This window comes from Mauremys mutica, chromosome 2 (genome assembly GCF_020497125.1).
Source record: "Mauremys mutica isolate MM-2020 ecotype Southern chromosome 2, ASM2049712v1, whole genome shotgun sequence".
Taxonomy (NCBI): Eukaryota; Metazoa; Chordata; order Testudines; family Geoemydidae; genus Mauremys; species Mauremys mutica.
The window spans coordinates 229,448,193-229,468,057 of NC_059073.1; the positions used below are offsets into that span (position 1 = coordinate 229,448,193).

Genomic DNA, 19,865 nt, shown 5'->3' on the forward strand with positions numbered 1-19,865 from the left:
CCCTGTTCCAGTCATGCTCACAACTCCAATACACACAACCTACAACAAATATCCTAGCATCTGCATTCGCAATTAGGGAAACCCGACTTAACCCAGTCAAGTTTAATGCTGCTCTGGTCATGGGCCTTGTGCCTTGGTTCATAACCCCCAATGTCTGCAGCTGTTTTTACTAGATAAAGGGCTTGACTGCTCATTCGGTTGAGCCTGAAAGAGAAGGCTTGGCACCCATTGGGCTTAATGAGGTCTGTGATGGTCTCTGAACCAAGACCAACCAGCTATTAGCACCTTTCAGTATTACACCATCTGGTATCAGTATTTTGCTACCCATTTATTTGTAACAGACTATTATGACTAGCAAGTAACAGTTATTCTAAAGCAGACCTTTGCTGTTTCTTTTGATGGCATGACTGAAGCCAGATGGACAGGGCTGAGAGAGATCCTGAGTAAAGCAGACCATTTCAGCTATTTATGGCACGTATTAATATAGATGAAAATACTTTGTGTCTGTTCTTTCCAGGAATCTCGTAGGCTGACTGAAATAGTGCAGAAAGAAATGAGGGGAATTAATTTAGAAGGCAATCTGCTTGCTTGAGTCAATAATCCAAGAAGTTTTCCTCTTTAATCATGGTCTCGCCTGCAAGGGGGGGAGCAATATACGGAAATGTGCTCTTAAAAAAGCCACAAAATGCCAGCAGTTTGATCCAGTGTTTTAGTGCTTTCCATATGTGCCGGTCCCACTATTGAAAAACAGCAAAACAACCATACAATATTCTGGGTCAAGTTCTGCCCAGTTAAAATGGATGCAATGAAGTCTGAATTGCAGGGATGCAATTGAAGGCAAAATTTGGCCCATCCAGTTTTTGGCCTTAAGTAGTGTGTAGAGCAGCCCCCACAGTGTCTTGTAAGTAACAAGGACCATGAAAAAGTCAAGGGAAGTTTCTAATGTGTTCATCTGTATTGGTATCTGTATCTGTATCACAGCTTGGCCTGTGGTTATGAGTGTCACTTGTGCCGTCATAGACTGAGAGAAATGGAAAAGACAGCCAAGCATGTCTAACATGCTAATGAGGCCCAAAAGCTTATAGTTGGTAGCCATTGCTTCACATCTGTGTGCTGCTTCAGGCACTCACTCAACTAAGCCCCACAGTGGTTGCAGAAAAGCCTCTCTTTGCCGGAATCAGCACATCTAAACTAAAACCAAAAGTTGGGCATTTCTGATTTTTGACAGATTTGCCATCAGGGTCCTTGACAGTGTCATTAAGATAATGTGCGCATGCTCCCAGCATTTTGTAGGCCATGACTCGGAGAGGTGCTGATTGCCAGTACTTCCACTGCTACTGATAATCTCGTCATATGAATTCTAGCTCCTCTTTGCTACTGCATTAAGGCACTGCTGTACTTTATGTAAACAAGTATTACTATGCTGAGGAGGCCCTGGCCCAGCAGGGTGCTGAGTACCCTCTACTCACCCTGAGTTAAGTAGGATGCGAGGATGTTTAGCAGCTCACAAGATGAGGAGTAACCATGTTTTAAAGATTAATAATTTTGAGCATTTACAAGATGTTTAAAGTACCACAAGTAATTGATCATATCAGGCCCAATCCTGCATCATTGAAATCAATAGGAATTTTACCATTCATCTCAGCGTGAGCAAGATCTGTCCCTTCACTCATGTTTTATTTGATCTCACTTGTTACCCAGCACATTGCTTTTATGAATAAACTCCAAAAATACATCTGAAACAGGTCAATTTAGGGGGTTTTAAACATTTTCTTCATTATATAGTTGGGAAAGTGCTGCACTGTAATTTTTCCCTCTTCAATTTGCTACAATAAATTAGCTCTAAGGTTAAGTCCTTGTCTGTCAAGTTGCTATTCAGAGGGACATTTGAAAGCCAAGTTACTGAACCCTCAAAAATAGGGGTTAATAATGGAAATGCTGACACAGCCTTAATTATAGCTCCATAATTCTGCAAGAGGAGCTTGGAAAATGCATTTGTCTAGTTTGATTAGGTTCAGCTGTTATCCTCTATTTAGAAGACAACAACACTGGCATACCGGAATGATTAGACAATGTTAAGTGCCTGGCCACAATAGTAGCAGGGTGCTGCTGGGTTTCTTAATTCCTAACAAAATAAATATTCAGTACCTCTCAGTCTACTAATGTCCTGATCCTGCACTCTTTGAAGTCAGTGGAAAATTTGCCATCGACTTCAGTGGGAGTAGTGTGAAGCCTTAAAGACCAAGTGTGGGTTGCATAACTAACAAGGAAAAGACCGTGGAAAATTCACTGTGCCAGAGAAGCCCAAACCAAGCTCCAGTGAGGCTTATGCTTACTGTCATTTCTCTTTTGTATCTCAATGCTTTCATTTACTAGAACACCTGTGAAGTTAACAAACAGTTGCAACACCCTTTCCACATCCCCCTGTTCTGTTCCTCCAGTCTGGCAGCTATGGAGGGACATTTGACTCAAACATATAGCTGTGCAACCTGTTCCAGGATCAATCCTGCTCTTTGATAAATTTGTGTAGGCACATGTCACCGCCACAGATCACGCATGATTTTCAGCTCTGTGGATAGCTCTTGTGTAATCTAAAAGCAGGAGGAACCCTTGGAAAGATAGTTGAGAGGAGCAGAGTAAATTAAAAATGATATAGTCATTTTAAAAAAGATAGTGTTAATATGGATTTTAGGCCCTGATTCAGTACTACACTTAAGCATCTGCTTAACTTTACATGAATACTTCCAGTGACGATTGCTTAAGTCCTTTGCTGACACTTGCTTAAATCCTTTGCTGGATTAGTGGTGTTCTGGCCACTCCTTTCAGCACATGCATATGCTGGCAGATGCAGAGGAGGGTGGCAAACAGCAAGCAGCATTACGGTATCCTCCACTGGGCAGAGCACTGCCTTTATGAGCCCTGTACATGGTAAAGAGGCCATTGAGCAATGGGAGAATCAGGCCTAGTGCAGCTGTATTGCCAGCATCCATAATATCCTTTGGTGCAAACAGCCATGAGGCTGGAATAAATGTGAAAGCAATGTCATTAATACTTTTCCAACTGGAATGCTCATGTAGAAGAGTTTTGTGCTTTGAAGTATTTAATTGGGTGTACTTCTTGGCAGGGGGAAATTATAAATCATTTAAATTAGCAGCCGTCACAGCCAGTTCCTGGCAGATATTCTTTGGCCTCATACCTACAGCAGCATTGCAGTGATATTAGGATAGCTGGTAAGTTTTGCACTGGGCAGCAGTGCAGAAGCCATTAGTAAGCAAGAAGATCTAAATGAAAAGGAGATGAAAGCATTACCAGAGCCGCTCTCCTCTGACCGTATATTGCCCAGAGTGGCTGTAAATATCAACAAGCGCCCGGCTCAAAGCTGAGATTTATTTACATTCCCTTTCCTCTGAAAACAATGATTTGTCGTTTTTGTGTGGTAGCGCCTAGAGACCTTAGCTGAGCTGGAGGGTCACATTGCACTAAGTACTGTACAAACCTGTAAATGGTAAGAGCTTGGAGTGGGAAAGAGGCGCAGTAGCAAGTCGATGAGACAAACAATCAGGTGAGGGGAGGAGGGGTAACAACAATAATAGGGAGTTTCAGTGTGTGACTTATGACTGTAAAATTGTTCTTCATTTCAGCACCTGGTATTTGTAGGCCAGGCTTGACATGAGTAACTGGACATGGGTGAGGCCTTGTTTCTTGGCAGACAGGATTAGGGAGGTAAATGGATCAGCAGGCTGGAAACAGACTCTGTACTAGCTCGGATAAGGGGGAACATCCAGGGAACCATTTACAATGGACAAGATCCCAATGGATGAGATAAGCCTAGAACGTAAGATGAAATAGAGAGTAAGTTATGCCTGGATAATGCTGTGCAGGGATTGGTCCCTACAAAGTAAGAAAGCCAATCCCAAAATGTGTAATGCCGCGTATAGTAAATGTAATGTGTACATGTATATAAAAGAAGTTGCTGTGTAACATTAGGTGTCTATGGTACATACCTTGTATTTGAATCTGATCAACTCAGCACAACGTTGCTGTATGCCAGATAAAGGAACCTGAGTGATGAAATTGGACTCAGACTGAATTCCTGAAGAACCGAGTGGAAGAAGTCTCAAAGAAACACCAAAATAGTGGTGCCATGACTCAGCTGCCGCTCATCTAGAGCAGGTAAAGTAACTTCAGTGATGAGCCCAGAGCAAACCAAGGTTCCACTTGTCTGGAGTAGGTTAAGTATGAAGATTGCTACCTAAGAATAAGGGAAATGGCATTGGAGGGGTTTAAGAGTTTAAATATGAGGATGTTCGTACCACCCTGGAGAAGTGGGTTAAATCTAAGGGTGGACCCTATGGACTCCCCAGAGAAGTATTAGGGGGAGACTGGGCGAAAAAGGAACTCCAAAGAATGGTATTAGATTTAAAAAAGAAAAGAATGCTTGGCAGAGCACAGCAAAGTCTGTTGAATGTGACTGAAATTCTCAAAAAATAGGACCCATTGGCAGCCATGGAAAAAATAGTATCTAGGGGTTTTTTTATCCAAAGCCAAAGAAAGCCCAAATCAAGGCAGCAGTTTCACAAGGATTATTTCTGGTGGCTAAATTTTTTCAAACAAAACATGTCATCTTGAGGGGTGGATGCAAAAAGCGTAAAGAGCAAATCAAAGTTGTAAAGGGGGGAAAAGAAACTAAATAGAAAAGTTTCCCGAAAGGGCAGGGAGAGCGTATCTTCATAAATCCAAAGTAAAAACCAGCCACCTGTCAAGGACTGTATTTAGGGAGTACAGCTTTGCAGGCAAAGTGTACTAAGTTAAAAAATAAGTGCAAAAACTATAAAAGATAAGCTTAGAACCACATGTATCACAGCTTGGCCTGTGATTATGAGTGTCACTTAGAACCACCAAGGGTATGGCTACACTGGCGATTTGCAGCGCTGGAAAGCCTCCACCAGCGCTGCAATTAGTAAGTGGCCACACCTGCAGGGCACTTCCAGCGCTGCAACTCCCTGGCTGCAGCGCTGGCCGTACACCTCACTCAGCATGGGGAATAAGGATTCCAGCGCTGGTGCTGCAGCGCTGGTCATCAAGTGTGGCCACACACCAGCGCTGTGATTGGCCTCCAGGGTATAAGGATGTATCCCAGAATGCCTGTTCAGCCACTCTGCTCATCAGGTCAGACTCTACTGCCCTGGCCTCAGGTGACCCGCCCTTTAAATGCCCCGGGAATTTTAAAAATCCCCTTCCTGTTTGCTCAGCCAGGTGTGGAGTGCAATCAGTGAATCTTTACAGGTGACCATGCCTCCACGTGGCAAACGAGCTCCAGCATGGAGCAATGGTGAGCTGATGGACCTCATCAGTGTTTGGGGGGAGGAATCTGTGCAGGCACAGCTGCGCTCTAGCCGTAAGAATTATGATACCTTTTCCCAGGTATCAAGAGCCATGCAGGATAGGGGCCATGAGCGTGATGCGCTGCAGTGCAGGGTAAAAGTAAAGGAGCTGCGGAGTGCCTATCGCAAAGCACGCGAGGGAAACCGCCAATCCGGCGCTGCCCCCACAACCTGCCGGTTTTACAAGGAGCTGGATGCGATTTATGGGGGTGACCCCTCTGTAAATCCAAGGACCACGATGGACAGTTCAGAGCCAGTAGAGGAGGGGGAGGGGGAGGCGGAGGCAGACAGTGAGGCTACTGTGGTGGGGGAAGACACCCCGGAGTCCCAGGAGGCATGCAGTCAGGAGCTCTTCTCAAGCCAGGAGGAAGCTAGCCAGTCGCAGCCCCTGGGACAAGGTGCAGAAGAATCACAGGAGCAGGTCCCAGGTAAGCAGCTTTTATTGCAATGCAAAGGTTTTGGGAGAGGAGGGGGGGTGGTATGGCTGCATGCTTGCATGCCTAGACATGGAATATCCCATTGATGTGGTCTATCACGTCGTGGTAATCTGCCTCTGTAATCTCTTCAAAAGTTTCTGCAAGAGCATAGGCAATTCGCGTGACCAAGTTTAAAGGGAGAGCCAGTGTGGTCCCTGTCCCAGTCAGGCTAACGCGTCTGCGCCACTGTTCCAGGAGGGGTGGGGGGACCATGGCTGCACACAGGCAAGCTGCATAGGGGCCAGGGCGGAATCCGCATTGTTGTAGGAGACCCTCCCTTGCTTCCCAGGTAACCCGCAGCAGGGAGATATCTTCAAGTTTTAACTCCTGTGGGAAATGGAGGGAGTGTTTCAGTGCAGGACCCAACTGCTGCTTGCTTCCTGCCTTTACCAAAGCCCAAAAAAAGCAGTGCACCCATGAAGCAAAAAGCACCCTGCCCAGGCAAACTGCGGCAGGAACCCCAGGTTTAATTCCTGAGGGACATGGAGGGAATGTTTCCCAGCATGTCTCCCAGGTTCTATTGAATTCTACTTCTACTATGCTACCCTCACTTACCATTTCTGGGAGGCTGTGAATTCTCTAGCTGTGTTTGAAATGTCAGAGGAATGCTACAGTGTGAGACTTGAAACTAACTTCAGATTATACACAATGCAGGCTCTCTTAAAATGTATCATTTGCTGTATTTTTATAGTGTCCTTGACTAGTCCTGGACCGGTCTTATCAGTGACTGAAAGAAAGCTTCAGAACCTGAGAAGGAAGCCTAACAAAAGCAAGGAAGATTTGGTGAAGGCAGTTATGAACCAGTGTGCAACAGAGAATAAAACTGCGCAGGAATGGAGAGAAAAGATGCAGCACTGGAAGGAAACAGAAAGCAGGAGAAAGGCGTTGACGCTGAAGAAAACCACGAGGCAGCTTATAAACCTCATGGCGCGCCAAACAGACTGTATGCAGTCACAGGTAGCAATGCAGGCAGAGCACTACCGTGCCAAACCCCCACCCTCCCAAACCTCTTTCCCCTATGCACCAATGTCAGCTCCAAGTCCCGTTCCCCAGCATCCAGGTTCTTACCTACACCATCACCAGCTGCCCCCGACACCTGTACGGTCACCTATGAGCCCAGAGAACTACGACCCTTACCCTCTGCACTCAACCCCCATCACCATGCAACAGTACAATCCTGAGGTGCACAGCACTCCTGGCAGTACATATGCAAACCTATGAATGTACAGTTCAACAACCAACCCCCATGCCCGTTTACTTGCTTTTTTTAAAATAAATGATTTCTTTGATTATGAAACAGTTTTTATTATTGCATAAAGTGAAAGATAACAAACACCAAGGAAAACACAGGTAACAAACAGCAAGGAAAACACAGGCAATTAAAAGCACTGTAACCAGTGCACGTCACTCCTGGGCAAGGCAAAAAACACTACTGTTGGCTTTCAGCCTCAAATTCCTCCCTCAAGGCATCCCTAATCCTTGTTGCCCTGTGGTGGGCGTCTCTAGTAGCCCTGCTGTCTGGCTGTGCAAATTCAGCCTCCAGGACTTGTACCTCGTTGGTCCATGCCTGACTGAATGTTTCACCCTTCCCTTCACAAATATTATGGAGGGTACAGCACGCGGATATAACCGCAGGGATGCTGCTTTCCCCCAAGTCTAGCTTCCCATAAAGGGCTCTCCAGCGCCCCTTTAAACGGCCGAAAGCACACTCCACAGTCATTCGGCACCGGCTCAGCCTGTAGTTGAAATGGTCCTGGCTCCTGTCCAGCTTCCCTGTATAGGGTTTCATGAGCCAAGGCATTAATGGGTAAGCGGGGTCCCCAAGGATCACAATGGGCATTTCAACGTCCCCTACTGTGATCTTTCGGTCTGGGGAAAATGTCCCTTCCTGCATCTTCCTGAACAGGCCACTGTTCCGAAAGATGCGTGCATCATGCACCTTTCCAGGCCAGCCTGTGTAAATGTCAATGAAACGCCCACGGTGACCCACAAGCACCTGGAGAACCATAGAGAAATACCCCTTGCGATTAATGTACTTGTAGGCTAGGTGGGGTGGTGCCAAAATAGGAATATGCGTCCCATCTATTGCCCCTCCACAGTTAGGGAAACCCATTTCTGCAAAGCCATCCACAATGTCCTGCACGTTCCCCACAGCCACGGTTCTCCTTAGCAGGATGCGATTAATGGTCCTGCAAACTTGCATCAACACGATTCCAACGGTCGTCTTTCCCACTCCAAACTGGTTCCCGACCGACCGGTAGCTATCTGGAGTTGCCAGGTTCCAGATTGCAATAGCCACCCGCTTTTCCACCGTCAGGGCAGCTCTCAATCTTGTGTCCTTGCGCCGCAGGGTGGGGGCGAGCTCAGCACACAGTCCCATGAAAGTGGCTTTTCTCATACGAAAGTTATGCAGCCACTGCTCGTCATCCCAGACTTCCATGATGATGTGATCCCACCACTCAGTGCTTGTTTCCTGAGCCCAAAAGAGGCGTTCCACGGTGCTGAGCATTTCCGTTACCGCCACAAGCAATTTCATGTCACCCGCATTAGGCAAATCCAGATCATCGTCGGACTCCTCACTGTCACTTTGGAGCTGAAGGAATAGCTCAACTGCCAAACGTGATGTGCTGGCGACAGTCATCAGCAAAGTCCTCAGCAGCTCAGGCTCCATTTCACACAGAAAGCGTGCTGCACTCACAATGGCAAGAAACGTGGACGGGGAAACTGTGACTGCTGGGAAGTGAAGCGATGCACCACGGGACGTTGGAACAGGAAGCGGAATGACCCACACACTTCCTCCCCCTTCCCACAATACTCAACGCCAAAATGGCGCCAAAATGGAACGAGGTGCTCTGTGGGATAGCTGCCCACAATGCACCTCTCAGTACAGCGCTGCAAATGCTGCAAGTGTGGCCACACTGCAGCGCTGGTAGCTGTCAGTGTGGCCACACTGCAGCGCTGGCCCTGCACAGCTGGACGACCAGCGCTGCAAACTACCAGCGCTGCAACTCGCCAGTGTAGCCATACTCCAAGAAAAAGTCAGTTGAGATACTTTGGGAGTCAGATTATGGTCCCAGAACTTAGTAGCTTGTGTGAGGTCTTGGGAAGTGTCTTCTTAAAGAATGAAAAACTTAAGTGACTATTTAGGAAAAGGTATGTGTAGTTAAAAGGAGCTTTTGCACAAATTAACACAGCAGAGCTTGGAGGGGACTATAAAGGCCGGGGCAGTGCAAGTAATAAAATGTTAAAAAGTACATAAAAGTGTTTTGTTTTTAAAAGAATGCTTGGTTTAATAATCAAACCCAGTTATAGCAGGATAACATGCCTAGTAAAATCCTTAATAATCAAACAAACTATACAAAGGAGAGATCAGATGGTGACATCCACCACCACTGTGCTTTTTTTCCCTGAGATGCCTTGACAGCCATTCTGAAGGAAATGTGCCCTTCCTAATAGATGTGTCTGTAAATTACCAATTGTGCTGGCTGCTGCAAGTACAGCGACAATCTAATTTAAATTGTTTGACTATGAACAATTTAGTTAAAAGCACTGATCAAAAAAATAGGAGTTTCTATATGGCTTAACTGCTTCCAAATGCACTAGTAAAAATGTGACCTAAGCACAAAAAAAGTAATAAATTATAGTGATAAATAAATAAAACAGCAGCTAAAATTGCCTGTCGAAAAAGTTAAGTATAAGAGTAAGCCTACTGACGTCTCAAATAACTAAAATACACCCCGCTAAAAAAAAGAAAAAGGAAAAATAGTAGTAAAACAAAACATTGCTAAAGAAAAACAATTATCAAAGCCCAGGCCAAAAAAGTGATATTGCCTGTAAAAACCTTATTCAAAGCTTAAATATAAAAAATAAAAATTGTAATTTAAAAAGTAGGCAACTTAAATATGTCATCAGCTTATTATTGCAGTTTACAAAAAAAAGTTTCAAAAGTATAACACCATTTAAAAATAAGTTCAAAGGCTCAGCTGGCATGTCTAAGCCAAAGAAGTTAACAATTTTTATTTGATCTCTTTTAATAACCTGTTTACAGCATAGGAAGGGGCTGCAAAATTTAAAAAAAAACTATTTTAAAAACTAAAAAATGTGTAAAATGAATTGGCTTTTTAAAAAATCCACTGAAAAGCCATCCAAATCTTTCATTCAAGGTTGCAGAACTGACACAGATGCTCCTTGGGCAGCAGCCAACGTCTCCTGGCAGTCTTAACTGTGTTAGATAACCCTTTGAATGTCTCAATGCTTTTACAAAGTTTAACATTTTTTAAAGTTAAATTATAAATGTTAAACATAAATTAATAAATAAAAATAGGGACTAAACAGGCGGCCAGAAACAGGATAGTGGGAGGAGACCCAGAATCCCCTTTTCAGTAATAAAGTAACAGCTGAAAAAGCTGGAAAAAAAATATCCACAACATGTGTGCATAAGGATTACTCATAGGTAAAAGAGTTGCAGGATTGGGCCCTAGAGATGGATTGGAGCTGCAACCTCTAGGTCTAGATCTGAAATTTCTCAAAGGCCAGGGAAGTCTGGATGTGGGAGGGCTAGATTTGGGCCTATCTGTAGTCAGATAATCTCAGGGAAGCTTGACAATAAAATATCCTCTACCAGTTTTTACTATTTTATTTTAGGAAAGTTGAGAGCTGAGTATAGAGAGAAGAGAGAGGTTGGTAACATCTACACCTGAGGACATGGCTGCTCTGAAGTATGTGATGCCCAGGACGTGATTAATTTTCAAAGCTTGTGGCTTTCAGAAGTTATTAGGCAACAGTGCCCTGCCCTCAGGTTGCGTTCACCCAATGAGTATTCTGAAGACATAATTGCGCTATCTCGTGTTTAATTGGCTGACTGTATTGTCAGTTGATGAACAGTGTGGCTAGAGATGTGGAATAAGCCAGAACTTTCTTGTCCATATAGTTGGATTTAGCTCATCACAAAGTTAGCTGTTTTTTCTGCCTTGTCTCCAGAGACCTTGGTTTCCAAACACAACAGCAGGGAAGTGTTGAGACCATTCTTTGCTTTTTGCATTTGTTACCTTGTTTACTTCAGGAGCTGGTTTTGATGGGCTATACCTGCAGGTAATATCTTCCCAAGGAAATTTTGGCTCCATCATAGAACTGTAAACACCCATGTTGGTAAATGGGCCTGATTTGTGCACACTCACAAACAAAAACCAAGTTCTTGTTATTAAAAATGGCTAGCATTAATTTAATGCTAGCCATTTTTAATAACGTGAATATTCTGCAAATTTTGCAAAGAAAACATAATTATAAATTATCTTTTCCAGCTCTGCTCTAATTCAGTGAATAGATTTTCTTCTGTACTGCTTACTTTGCAGACATAAAGGCATATTCAATTATTGCATCAATACTCTGTCGTCTCATTTTACCCAGTCACACTGTTGAAGATCTTTCATTCTTATGAACTAAAAAGTCTTGATTGGCTTTGTTCTTTAATTAAACTTGTGATTGCACAGGGCTTTGAGATTACTGATGGTTTATTTTAGGTGCATTCATTCTCCTTTAGCCTGTAGATGAAGGAGCTGCCAGCTGAAAGTAAATGGGACTGGGAAGAAGCCTTCTCTTTAATTGAATTGTCATTAATTCTTGCACAGAAAGGACAGGTTCATAAATTCAGTTTACATGAGAGGACTGATCAATAGGGCTCCACCATCCTCTCCCTTCAAGAGTTCAGCTCTGGGCTGAAAAAAGCAATAGACAGCCACTACCTTACCTGCTCCAACAGCTGTGTTGTTTTTTGCCTGCAGTGATTAGTTGGATTTTTGACATTTACTTAGTTAATATAGCACCGAATATGGATTTTTTTGAAGTCCCAGTTTATTCCCTGAAATAAAAATATTGATATACCCCACCATAACGGATCAAAAGACTGAAGCTTGCAGTGGTGTTAAGGGTCATGGTTGTGGAACAATTTATTTGGGCCAGATCCTGCAAACCTTGTAGTCCCCTTGGTTACCTCACATAAGTAAGGATCTGCAAGATTGGGGGTTCTGTTGTGTTTTCCTGAAGCTAATGGAATTAAAAATAGAAATACCCCTAAATCAGTATGCTTTCTAGTCTATGCACAGCGGTTCTGCTTTTGGAACAGAAATTTCAGGCAAGATATAAATATGGATCATGTAAAACACACATCCAGTTCAGCCTCTTCTGTAACATCACTGCATGGAAAAAACTGGCTTGTAAAAATGGTTATGGGATAACTGTGGTGGCTGGGTCTATGAATCACTTTTAATATGCATTTTAGCCATACCAGTAAACATCAGCTGCAATAAGATAAAGGGGAAAGATCTCTGTTTAGCTTTCATTGCCCTTTGGGTGATAGATAGGGGGCTTAACTGTATGAATCCCCCAAACCTTGCCAAAGCATTCTATTAAGGGGCTGATCCAAAGCCCATTAAGCATGATTGGAAGCTTTCCATTGACTTCTGCAGAGTTTGGATCAAGCCCAAACAGAGTGGCTGGGGGAGTGAACCATTTGACTGAGGAGCTTCACTGAATGTAATGCAGAGGCTGGGGAAAGTCTTTAGGCAAACATAGTGCTGTTTTTTTATTAACCATTCAAATAATTTCACCATTTCATTCTCATAGGGTCTGATCCTTCTTCCACTGTAACTAAGGGGAGTTTTGCCATGAATTTCAGTAGGACTGGGGCGTTAATGAAAATAAAGCAAAATCCCAGCACTTGTGCCTTGATGGAGTCCGTCTGGCTGACTTCGGCTGGGAGCTGTTAGGCAGGCTGAAGGTAGAAGCTACCTTGGAGTTTCCAATGACAACTTCAGTAATAATTAGTGATGGCCTAAGCCAGTGGTCCCCAACCTTTTTCGTCTGGCAGGCGCCAGATGAAGGACCATGGCGGCAGTTGAGCATCCGCTGAAATGCCGCCAAAATTCAGCAGCATTTCAGCGGCGACGCCTCTGGATGATGTCACTTGTCGGCAGCAAGCAGCGTCATCCAGAGGCGTTGCCACCGAATTTTGGCGGATGCTCGACTGCCTGTCAGGACACGGGCGCGTTTAGATGCCCCCGCGGGCGCCATGGTGCCTGTGGGCACCGCGTTGGGGACCCCTGGCCTAAGCCATGAAGTAATGAAAAGGCCCATCTGTGTTTAAATGCAAACATCTCCTGTGTTCACCTTATTTATGGGGGTGAACATGTTTTCTGTAGCAGTGTTTTTTTGCCTGATTAGTTTTTGCTCTCTTTGACACATTAGAATGTCCCTTTGGCACCAGGTTTAGCTTAGGAATAGTTTACCTAGCTGAGGCAGGATAGGCTCAAACTGCTTGTTCCACAAAAGGGAAGGGGTTTGTTCACAAAACTATCGTGAGGTGAGGGGTCGTATTGTAACATTAATTTTTAAGCAGAATTCCCCATTAAAAGAAATAGGGAGAAAACTGATGGGAAGCATTGAAAGTGTTAACTGTAGGTTGCAGCGAGGCCTGGTCTACACTTAAAAATTAGATTGACCTAGCTACAGTTGCTCACAGCTGTGAAAAATTTCACACTCAGAGCATGGGTGGCAAGTTTGTAAAAATTTTGGTGGGGCCCAGAACCCGCCCCCAACTCTGCCCCCCCCAACTCCGCCCCCACCTGCCTAAGGCTCTGGGAGGGGGCTTGGCGGGGGAGGTCTGGGGTGCAGATCCTGGGCTGGGGATTAGGGTGCAGGAAGGGTGCTGGGTGCAGGCTCTGGGCTGGGGCAGGGGGTGGGTGTGCAGGAGGAGGTGAAGGGTGCAGGCTTTGGGATGGAGTTTGGGGTTGGGAAGGGGTGTGTGGGAAGGGGGAGGGAGTTTGGGGATAGGAGGGAGTGCAGGGTGAGGACTGTGGGGCTGAGGATGAGGGGTACATGATGCAGGAGGGGGCTCAGGGCTAGGGAAGAGGGTTGGGCTGTGGGGTGAGGGCTGTGGATGAGGGGTTCATGATGCGAGGGGGCTCAGGGCTAGGGAAGAGGGTTGGGCTGTGGGTGAGGGCTGTGGATGAGGGGTTCATGATGCAGGAGGGGGCTCAGGGCTAGGGCAGAGGTTTGGAGTGTGGGGTGAGGGCTGTGGATGAGGGGTTCATGATGTGGGGGCGCTCAGGGCTGGGGCAGAGGATTAGGGTGCGGGGGGATGAGGGGTTCATGATGTGGGGGCGCTCAGGGCTGGGGCAGAGGATTAGGGTGCGGGGGATGAGGGCTCTGGCTGGGGCTGAGGATTAGGGTGCGGGGGATGAGGGCTCTGGCTGGGGCTGAGGATTAGGGTGCAGGGGGATGAGGGGTTCATGAGGAGGGGGCGCTCAGGGCTGGGGCAGAGGATTAGGGTGCGGGGGGATGAGGGCTCTGGCTGGGGCTGAGGATTAGGGTGCAGGGGGATGAGGGCTCTGGCTGGGGCTGAGGATTAGGGTGCAGGGGGATGAGGGGTTCATGATGTGGGGGTGCTCAGGGCTGGGGCTGAGGATTAGGGTGCGGGGGGAATGAGGGCTCTGGCTGGGGCTGAGGGTTTGGGGTTGGAGAGGCTCAGGGTAAAGGCAGCCTGCCTTGCCAGTACTGGCGGAGGGCAGGCACTAGGACCCTGTGGCAGCAGACAGCAAATCTGCTGGGAGCCCTCCGGGCAGCAGGCAGGGGAGAGGCGCGCTGCGTTCTGTCAGGCAGGGACGCAACACAACGCGGCGGAGGGGGGGAACACCCGGAGGGGGGGCAGGCGGGGCTGGGACCTGCTCCAGGCAGGGTCGGGGGGGCGGGGGGAGACCTGCGGTGGCCGGGGCCGATCCAGGCAAAATATATAACCTCAGAGTGCTGTAGTTAGGTCAACCTAACCCCCAGGGTAGATATAGCTAGGTCAACAGACATTTTTCCCCCTCAACCTAATTACTACCTCTTGGAGAGGTGGATTAACTCCATAGACGGAAAACCCCCTTCCATCAATGTAGGAAGCATCTGCGCTATGGCCCTACAGTGGCACAGCTATAGCTGTAGTGTAGATGTGGCCTCACTTGCTGTATTACTTCTGAGCTATGCTACCTTCAATAAAGTAGTTGCCTCTGTTGGCACCGTGTGCTCCCTGTTCAGCCTACATTGCAGTGGGTCAGACGACATGATATGGCCTATTAATAAAAATGTTTGCAAGGTTTTTTTAAAAAATATATATTTATTTATTATTTTTATTATTAAACATTTCCTCTGCAGGGTCTTATTAGAAGGATTCTTCTGCAGAATCAGGATTTTAAATGATAAACTCCTTAGGTATGTCTACACTGCAAAATGAAGGTACAATTGTAGCATGGGTAGTCATGCCCATGTTAGATTTAATCTACGGGTAACAATAGCAGCGTAGATGTGGTGGTAGGGGCTTCAGCACTGGCTAGAAACCACAGTACATAACCAGGGACCTGGAGGGCTTGTACTCTGGTTGTTAGCCCATGCTGAAGACTGTGCTACCACATCTACCACATCTACACTGCTATTGTTACCCATGTTAGCTAGATTAGATTAGCCAGCCTGTGCTACAATTGCACTTTCACTTTGCCATGTAGGTTCCTTCTGGCAGGAACCATGTCTTCTCCTATGACCTGCATGGTGCTGAGAAAGTTAACATAATTAACTAACACAATAATATCAGCCAAAGTTGAAATGGTCCAGTCCAAAATTAGTGTAATGCAAAAACTGAACAAACTGCAAAATGGTTATAAGTAAACTAGACTTAAAAAATACATTTTTAGTCATGTAAAGTGTTACAATAGAGGAAAGCAATTTTTAAAAATATTATTGTCTTGAGAGTCCCTCTCTCTGAGAAGAGACATAATTGTGACTTAATAATAATCATAGTAAGAGAAGACCTATGTAATTGTTTCTTCTGATCACAGTTTTTAATTCCAAAATTTCATTTAGAAGTGACATCTCTGTCATGGGGAAACTAATGCTATTTTTTACCAACAAAGATTACTCTTCTGTAGAAAACACTGAAAGATTCTCAGTAAAGGTGAAAGCTTCATAAGACGAGCAATCACAAGACTGCCCCCATATTGTCAAGATAACTTGACAATATGAGTTTCTTTGCACAGCTCTGTTAATAGGAGTAGGTATGAGACCTTTAAAAACTAAGTTCCTATGTGGATAGTAAAGATCGGTGTAAGTTTTCACAAGAGTGAGGATTTGTTTCCATTTCCTTGGTCACATCATTTCCCTTCCTGTTCTGGTGTGCAGTGTGCTGTCAGCCACATGTCACCCCCAGATCTGTTTGCATTTTAGTGGCACTATACAAGTACCCATTTGTTGTTTCATCCACATGTTGCATCTTGTCAGTTACCAGGGCTGTTAGCTCTTTTGGGAAGGGATTGTTGTTTTCACTATATGTTTATACAATGCAAGGCACAATTGTTGATACTGTCATTTTTATTTAAATACTTACAGATAATAAGAATACTGCTGAATAGTTTGGGACATGCTTTTGGGATCCGTCAGGCTGAAATGCACTATCTAAATAAATGCTAAGCAGTATGAGTTCTACAGAGATGTTAGGTCATTATGTACATGCCTTAATACATGATTGATTTTCAGCCATCAATCCGGGAGTTTCTCTATCTTGATGTCTGTGTCTGGTTGTCGGTAATGAGGGTGCTATTTATGGTTCAGTTTACAATTTCTCCCTTTCTTCCTCCTTGTTGTTATCATCCAAAATGCCTTTTGGTTTCTGCTAATAAAAACAGAATCCCCAACACCATGGTTTTAATAGCTAATATGCCTGGTGGGGGCATCTGATCCACAGCTTGAGTTAAATATAACCCGGTCTAGTGTAAGGAGAAGATTTAATGGGAAATGGTTGGCATTCTTTCTTCCTAAAGGCACAGAGAGACAGAAGGAGAGCGAGCAAGAGAGAGAGACATACAAACACACACTCACAGACACACACAGAAAGGGGAAGAGAGAGCAAGCAAGACAGACATAGACAGGGAAGACAGTGTAGAGAGAGAGAGAGATCCCCAAAGCAGACCTGCATCTCTAAGTTGGAATTTTACAGAGAGGAGCCAGCATGGTCGTCCTCAGTTTAATAGCTTTGGGATTTTATCTTCAGCTTTTTTTCTGCTTTGTTCTGTCTCACACTTCATTCATCGACAGCGTCTTCCCCGTTTCCTCAGGTAAATGATGATGTTGCTTTAAGTCTTTTTGTTTCTTTTATTGACTGGATCTTTCCTATCCAGCCCAACTTTCACATACGCTAGCAATTGAGGGGGTGGGAGGAACAGTACTTGATTGCACATGTAGCAGTTCCCAGAATAGGTGGCTGGTAATTTTTCACTGCAAACCTATTTTGCCACACACCGTGGGTTTTTTTTTAATTGTTATTATTGCTTTCCTTGTTCATAATAATAGACCAGAGCATCAGCTGATGTAAATCAATGTGGCTCCATTGACTTCTATGGTGCTACACCAATTTACACCAGGTGGGGATCCAGCCCAATGAGTATATTAGTTGCATGTCTGCATGTTTCTTTCTATTTTGGATGAGCTTAGGTAGATTAGTGCAAGGGAAAGAAAATGAGTCCTGATGTATAGCTGCTTCTATAAATATATCCCTGACCTCCTCCAATGCTGCTGGACTCCAACTGGATGTTAGCAGAATAAACATCATCTGGCTCTGGCTATGACACTAACAAATACTCAGATGACTTTCATAGCAAACAAGAGCCCACTGAATGGAAAAACCCTGACAGGCAAAAGGCAAAACAGATTAATTGTCAGCTGAGCCAGGGCACTGGAAATCCCATTTAATAGGTTTTACAGTTATAATCAGCTAGGCTTTCCTTTGCCCACTAGAAGGTGAGGGGAAAGTTGAGGAGAACTATGATTATGGCTCTTCTTTGAGTTGCTTTAGTTTCATCTTTATATGGCAAGTGTCTATCTTTTTTCTCTCTTTCCTGCTATAATGAATGCGTGAAAAGAGATGACCCCCTACTAAAAGACTGGATTCAGCCAGCCCTAAATTTGGGTCTGTTTAAAACCAGATCCCAGTTTTGCAGCTTGAGCTCGGCTGGATCCCAAGATTCCATCTCTGTTCCTAACACAATGAAAATTACCAAAAAGGTGCATATTTAAAAACTGCAGATAAAATCACTGTTGAAGCTACACTGTCTCCTATTTATTTTAAATTTCACTGGTGCAATAAAAGAACAGATAGAGTATAATCAAAACATTTAAGAGGGAACAGGGACTAAGAAGGAAGTACATGGTGATAGACTTCTTAACCATGCAATATTAACTGCCTGGGTGATTTCCTTTAGGTTTTTTTATTCTTTAAAAATCTGCTGTTAGTTTCAATAAGAAACGAATTGCATTTGCTTGAGGCAGGCGCTGTACAAGCTTCATCTCACAGCTCTGTCAATATCCATGCACTTAAGTCTTGATCTGTTTGGATATTCCACATGGAAATCTCTCCTTAGCAGGAACTGCTGGTCAGAGATGGGAGTTTGTGAGATTTGAACAAATGTCCCTTTAGGGATCAGACTAAAACTACCACATTCATTTTTTCACTTGGGATCCAATTTCTTTCTTTCTTTGTTTTTGTCAGCCAGATTTAAATGCAGAACTATCCACGGCACCCATTTAGCTCCTATGGTTTGAACTTCTCATTCATAAAAACATATCATCATTCATGGATTAATATTTTGCTGACAACAAATATAATGGAGGGAACCCTTTGGGAAAGTCCTGTAGCACTTGATAGGGATAGAACCAATAAGATTTTATAGAAATATAACTGGCTTCTATGGCAGTTTACTCTTAAAAGCTGTAACATTTAAAAGAGAATTTATATCCTTTGTGTAGTTTGTTTTATTTAAAAAAAAATCCTATAGAATTCTGTAGGGAGGCAAATAATTTTCCGTTAAATTCTATGGGGTGGTTCATAAACCTATAGAAAACTTATTATTTCTATTCATTTGTGTATGATTTTTGCATAAGGAAAATATTAATGTTGAGCTACTAAGCCCCCTATTCGTATCTTATCTATGCCAAATCATATTGGACTGTTATTTAGTATACATGTTATTAGCCCTGAGAAATTATTTTGTTTATCTAAATGCTTAAAATCTCTCTTGATACACTAAATTTTAATCAAAAGAATGAGAAGTTCAGGTCATAGTCCTGGCCTTTCTCATTAAATTATTTTCATTAATGCAACACATTTTTTTTCTGCTAGAAAGGCAGCTTAAACAGCTGGTTAACAAACCAACCAACCAGGTGAGGTGGGTTTAACTTCTCTGTTGGAAAGGCCTGTTGGAGAGGCCAGGAGGTAGGAAAACCTCATCGCATTTTCCTCACATTGTTCCATTGGTGCAGGAGGGGTGAGTTTGTGCCAGCGATGGGGATACTGAAACTGCTGAGTCTGTAAAACTGGAACTGTGTGAAGTCTGAGATGGAAAATCAGCATTCACAAGAAAATTCAGAGTCAAAAGTGCTATTCACCTGTTTTATGTAAACATTGCCACCCATATAGGGCTGAACCCTGGCCCTGGAGCATATGGCTATAGGAATAAGTGGGAACAGCATATAGCGCTTGAGAGTGACAGACTAATCTGCCGGCCCATACATGATGTCCGAAAAGGAGCATGGTCAGCGCCCTGTAGCCCTGAAACTGGCCAGCTGTCAACAGAGAGTACTGGCTGTTCACAGGTGGAGACAGACTTTGCTCCTAGGAGTTCAGAGGAGCAGCAAAATATTTTCCATGGTGCATCCCCTCTGGCTTGCCTACGAGGAATCCTGGCCAACAGGATTCCCAAAGCAGAGGCTATATCAGGCAGTGTCTCTGCTCCCCTTCCCTGCACCAACCAGCCTGGGTCTTCTAGTAAAGATCTCAGAAAAGGGTGTGTTCTGTTCCCTACATTTAAATGGAATATAGGGGCCCAGTGATGTTAGCATAACCTAGTCACTATTCAGCATCAAACAGCGTTAAACGAGGTTCAGGGTTTGGCATACAGAGACCTCAGCCTGCTTAGTGCCATGGCAA

General features: G+C 44.4%; 1 protein-coding gene across 3 annotated transcripts in view; it reads left to right on the forward strand.

Annotated features, from left to right (window-relative positions):
• Positions 1-16,788: 16,788 nt before the first annotated feature.
• COLQ (collagen like tail subunit of asymmetric acetylcholinesterase) overlaps positions 16,789-19,865 on the forward strand; it is a 69,009-nt gene continuing 65,932 nt past the window's right edge. For all 3 annotated transcript variants that reach the window (XM_045005919.1, XM_045005920.1, XR_006576997.1), the window contains exon 1: positions 16,789-16,998. In XM_045005919.1, the coding sequence (XP_044861854.1) occupies positions 16,893-16,998 (106 nt within the window). In that variant the 5' untranslated portion in view covers positions 16,789-16,892. The remainder of the gene's footprint in view (positions 16,999-19,865) is intronic.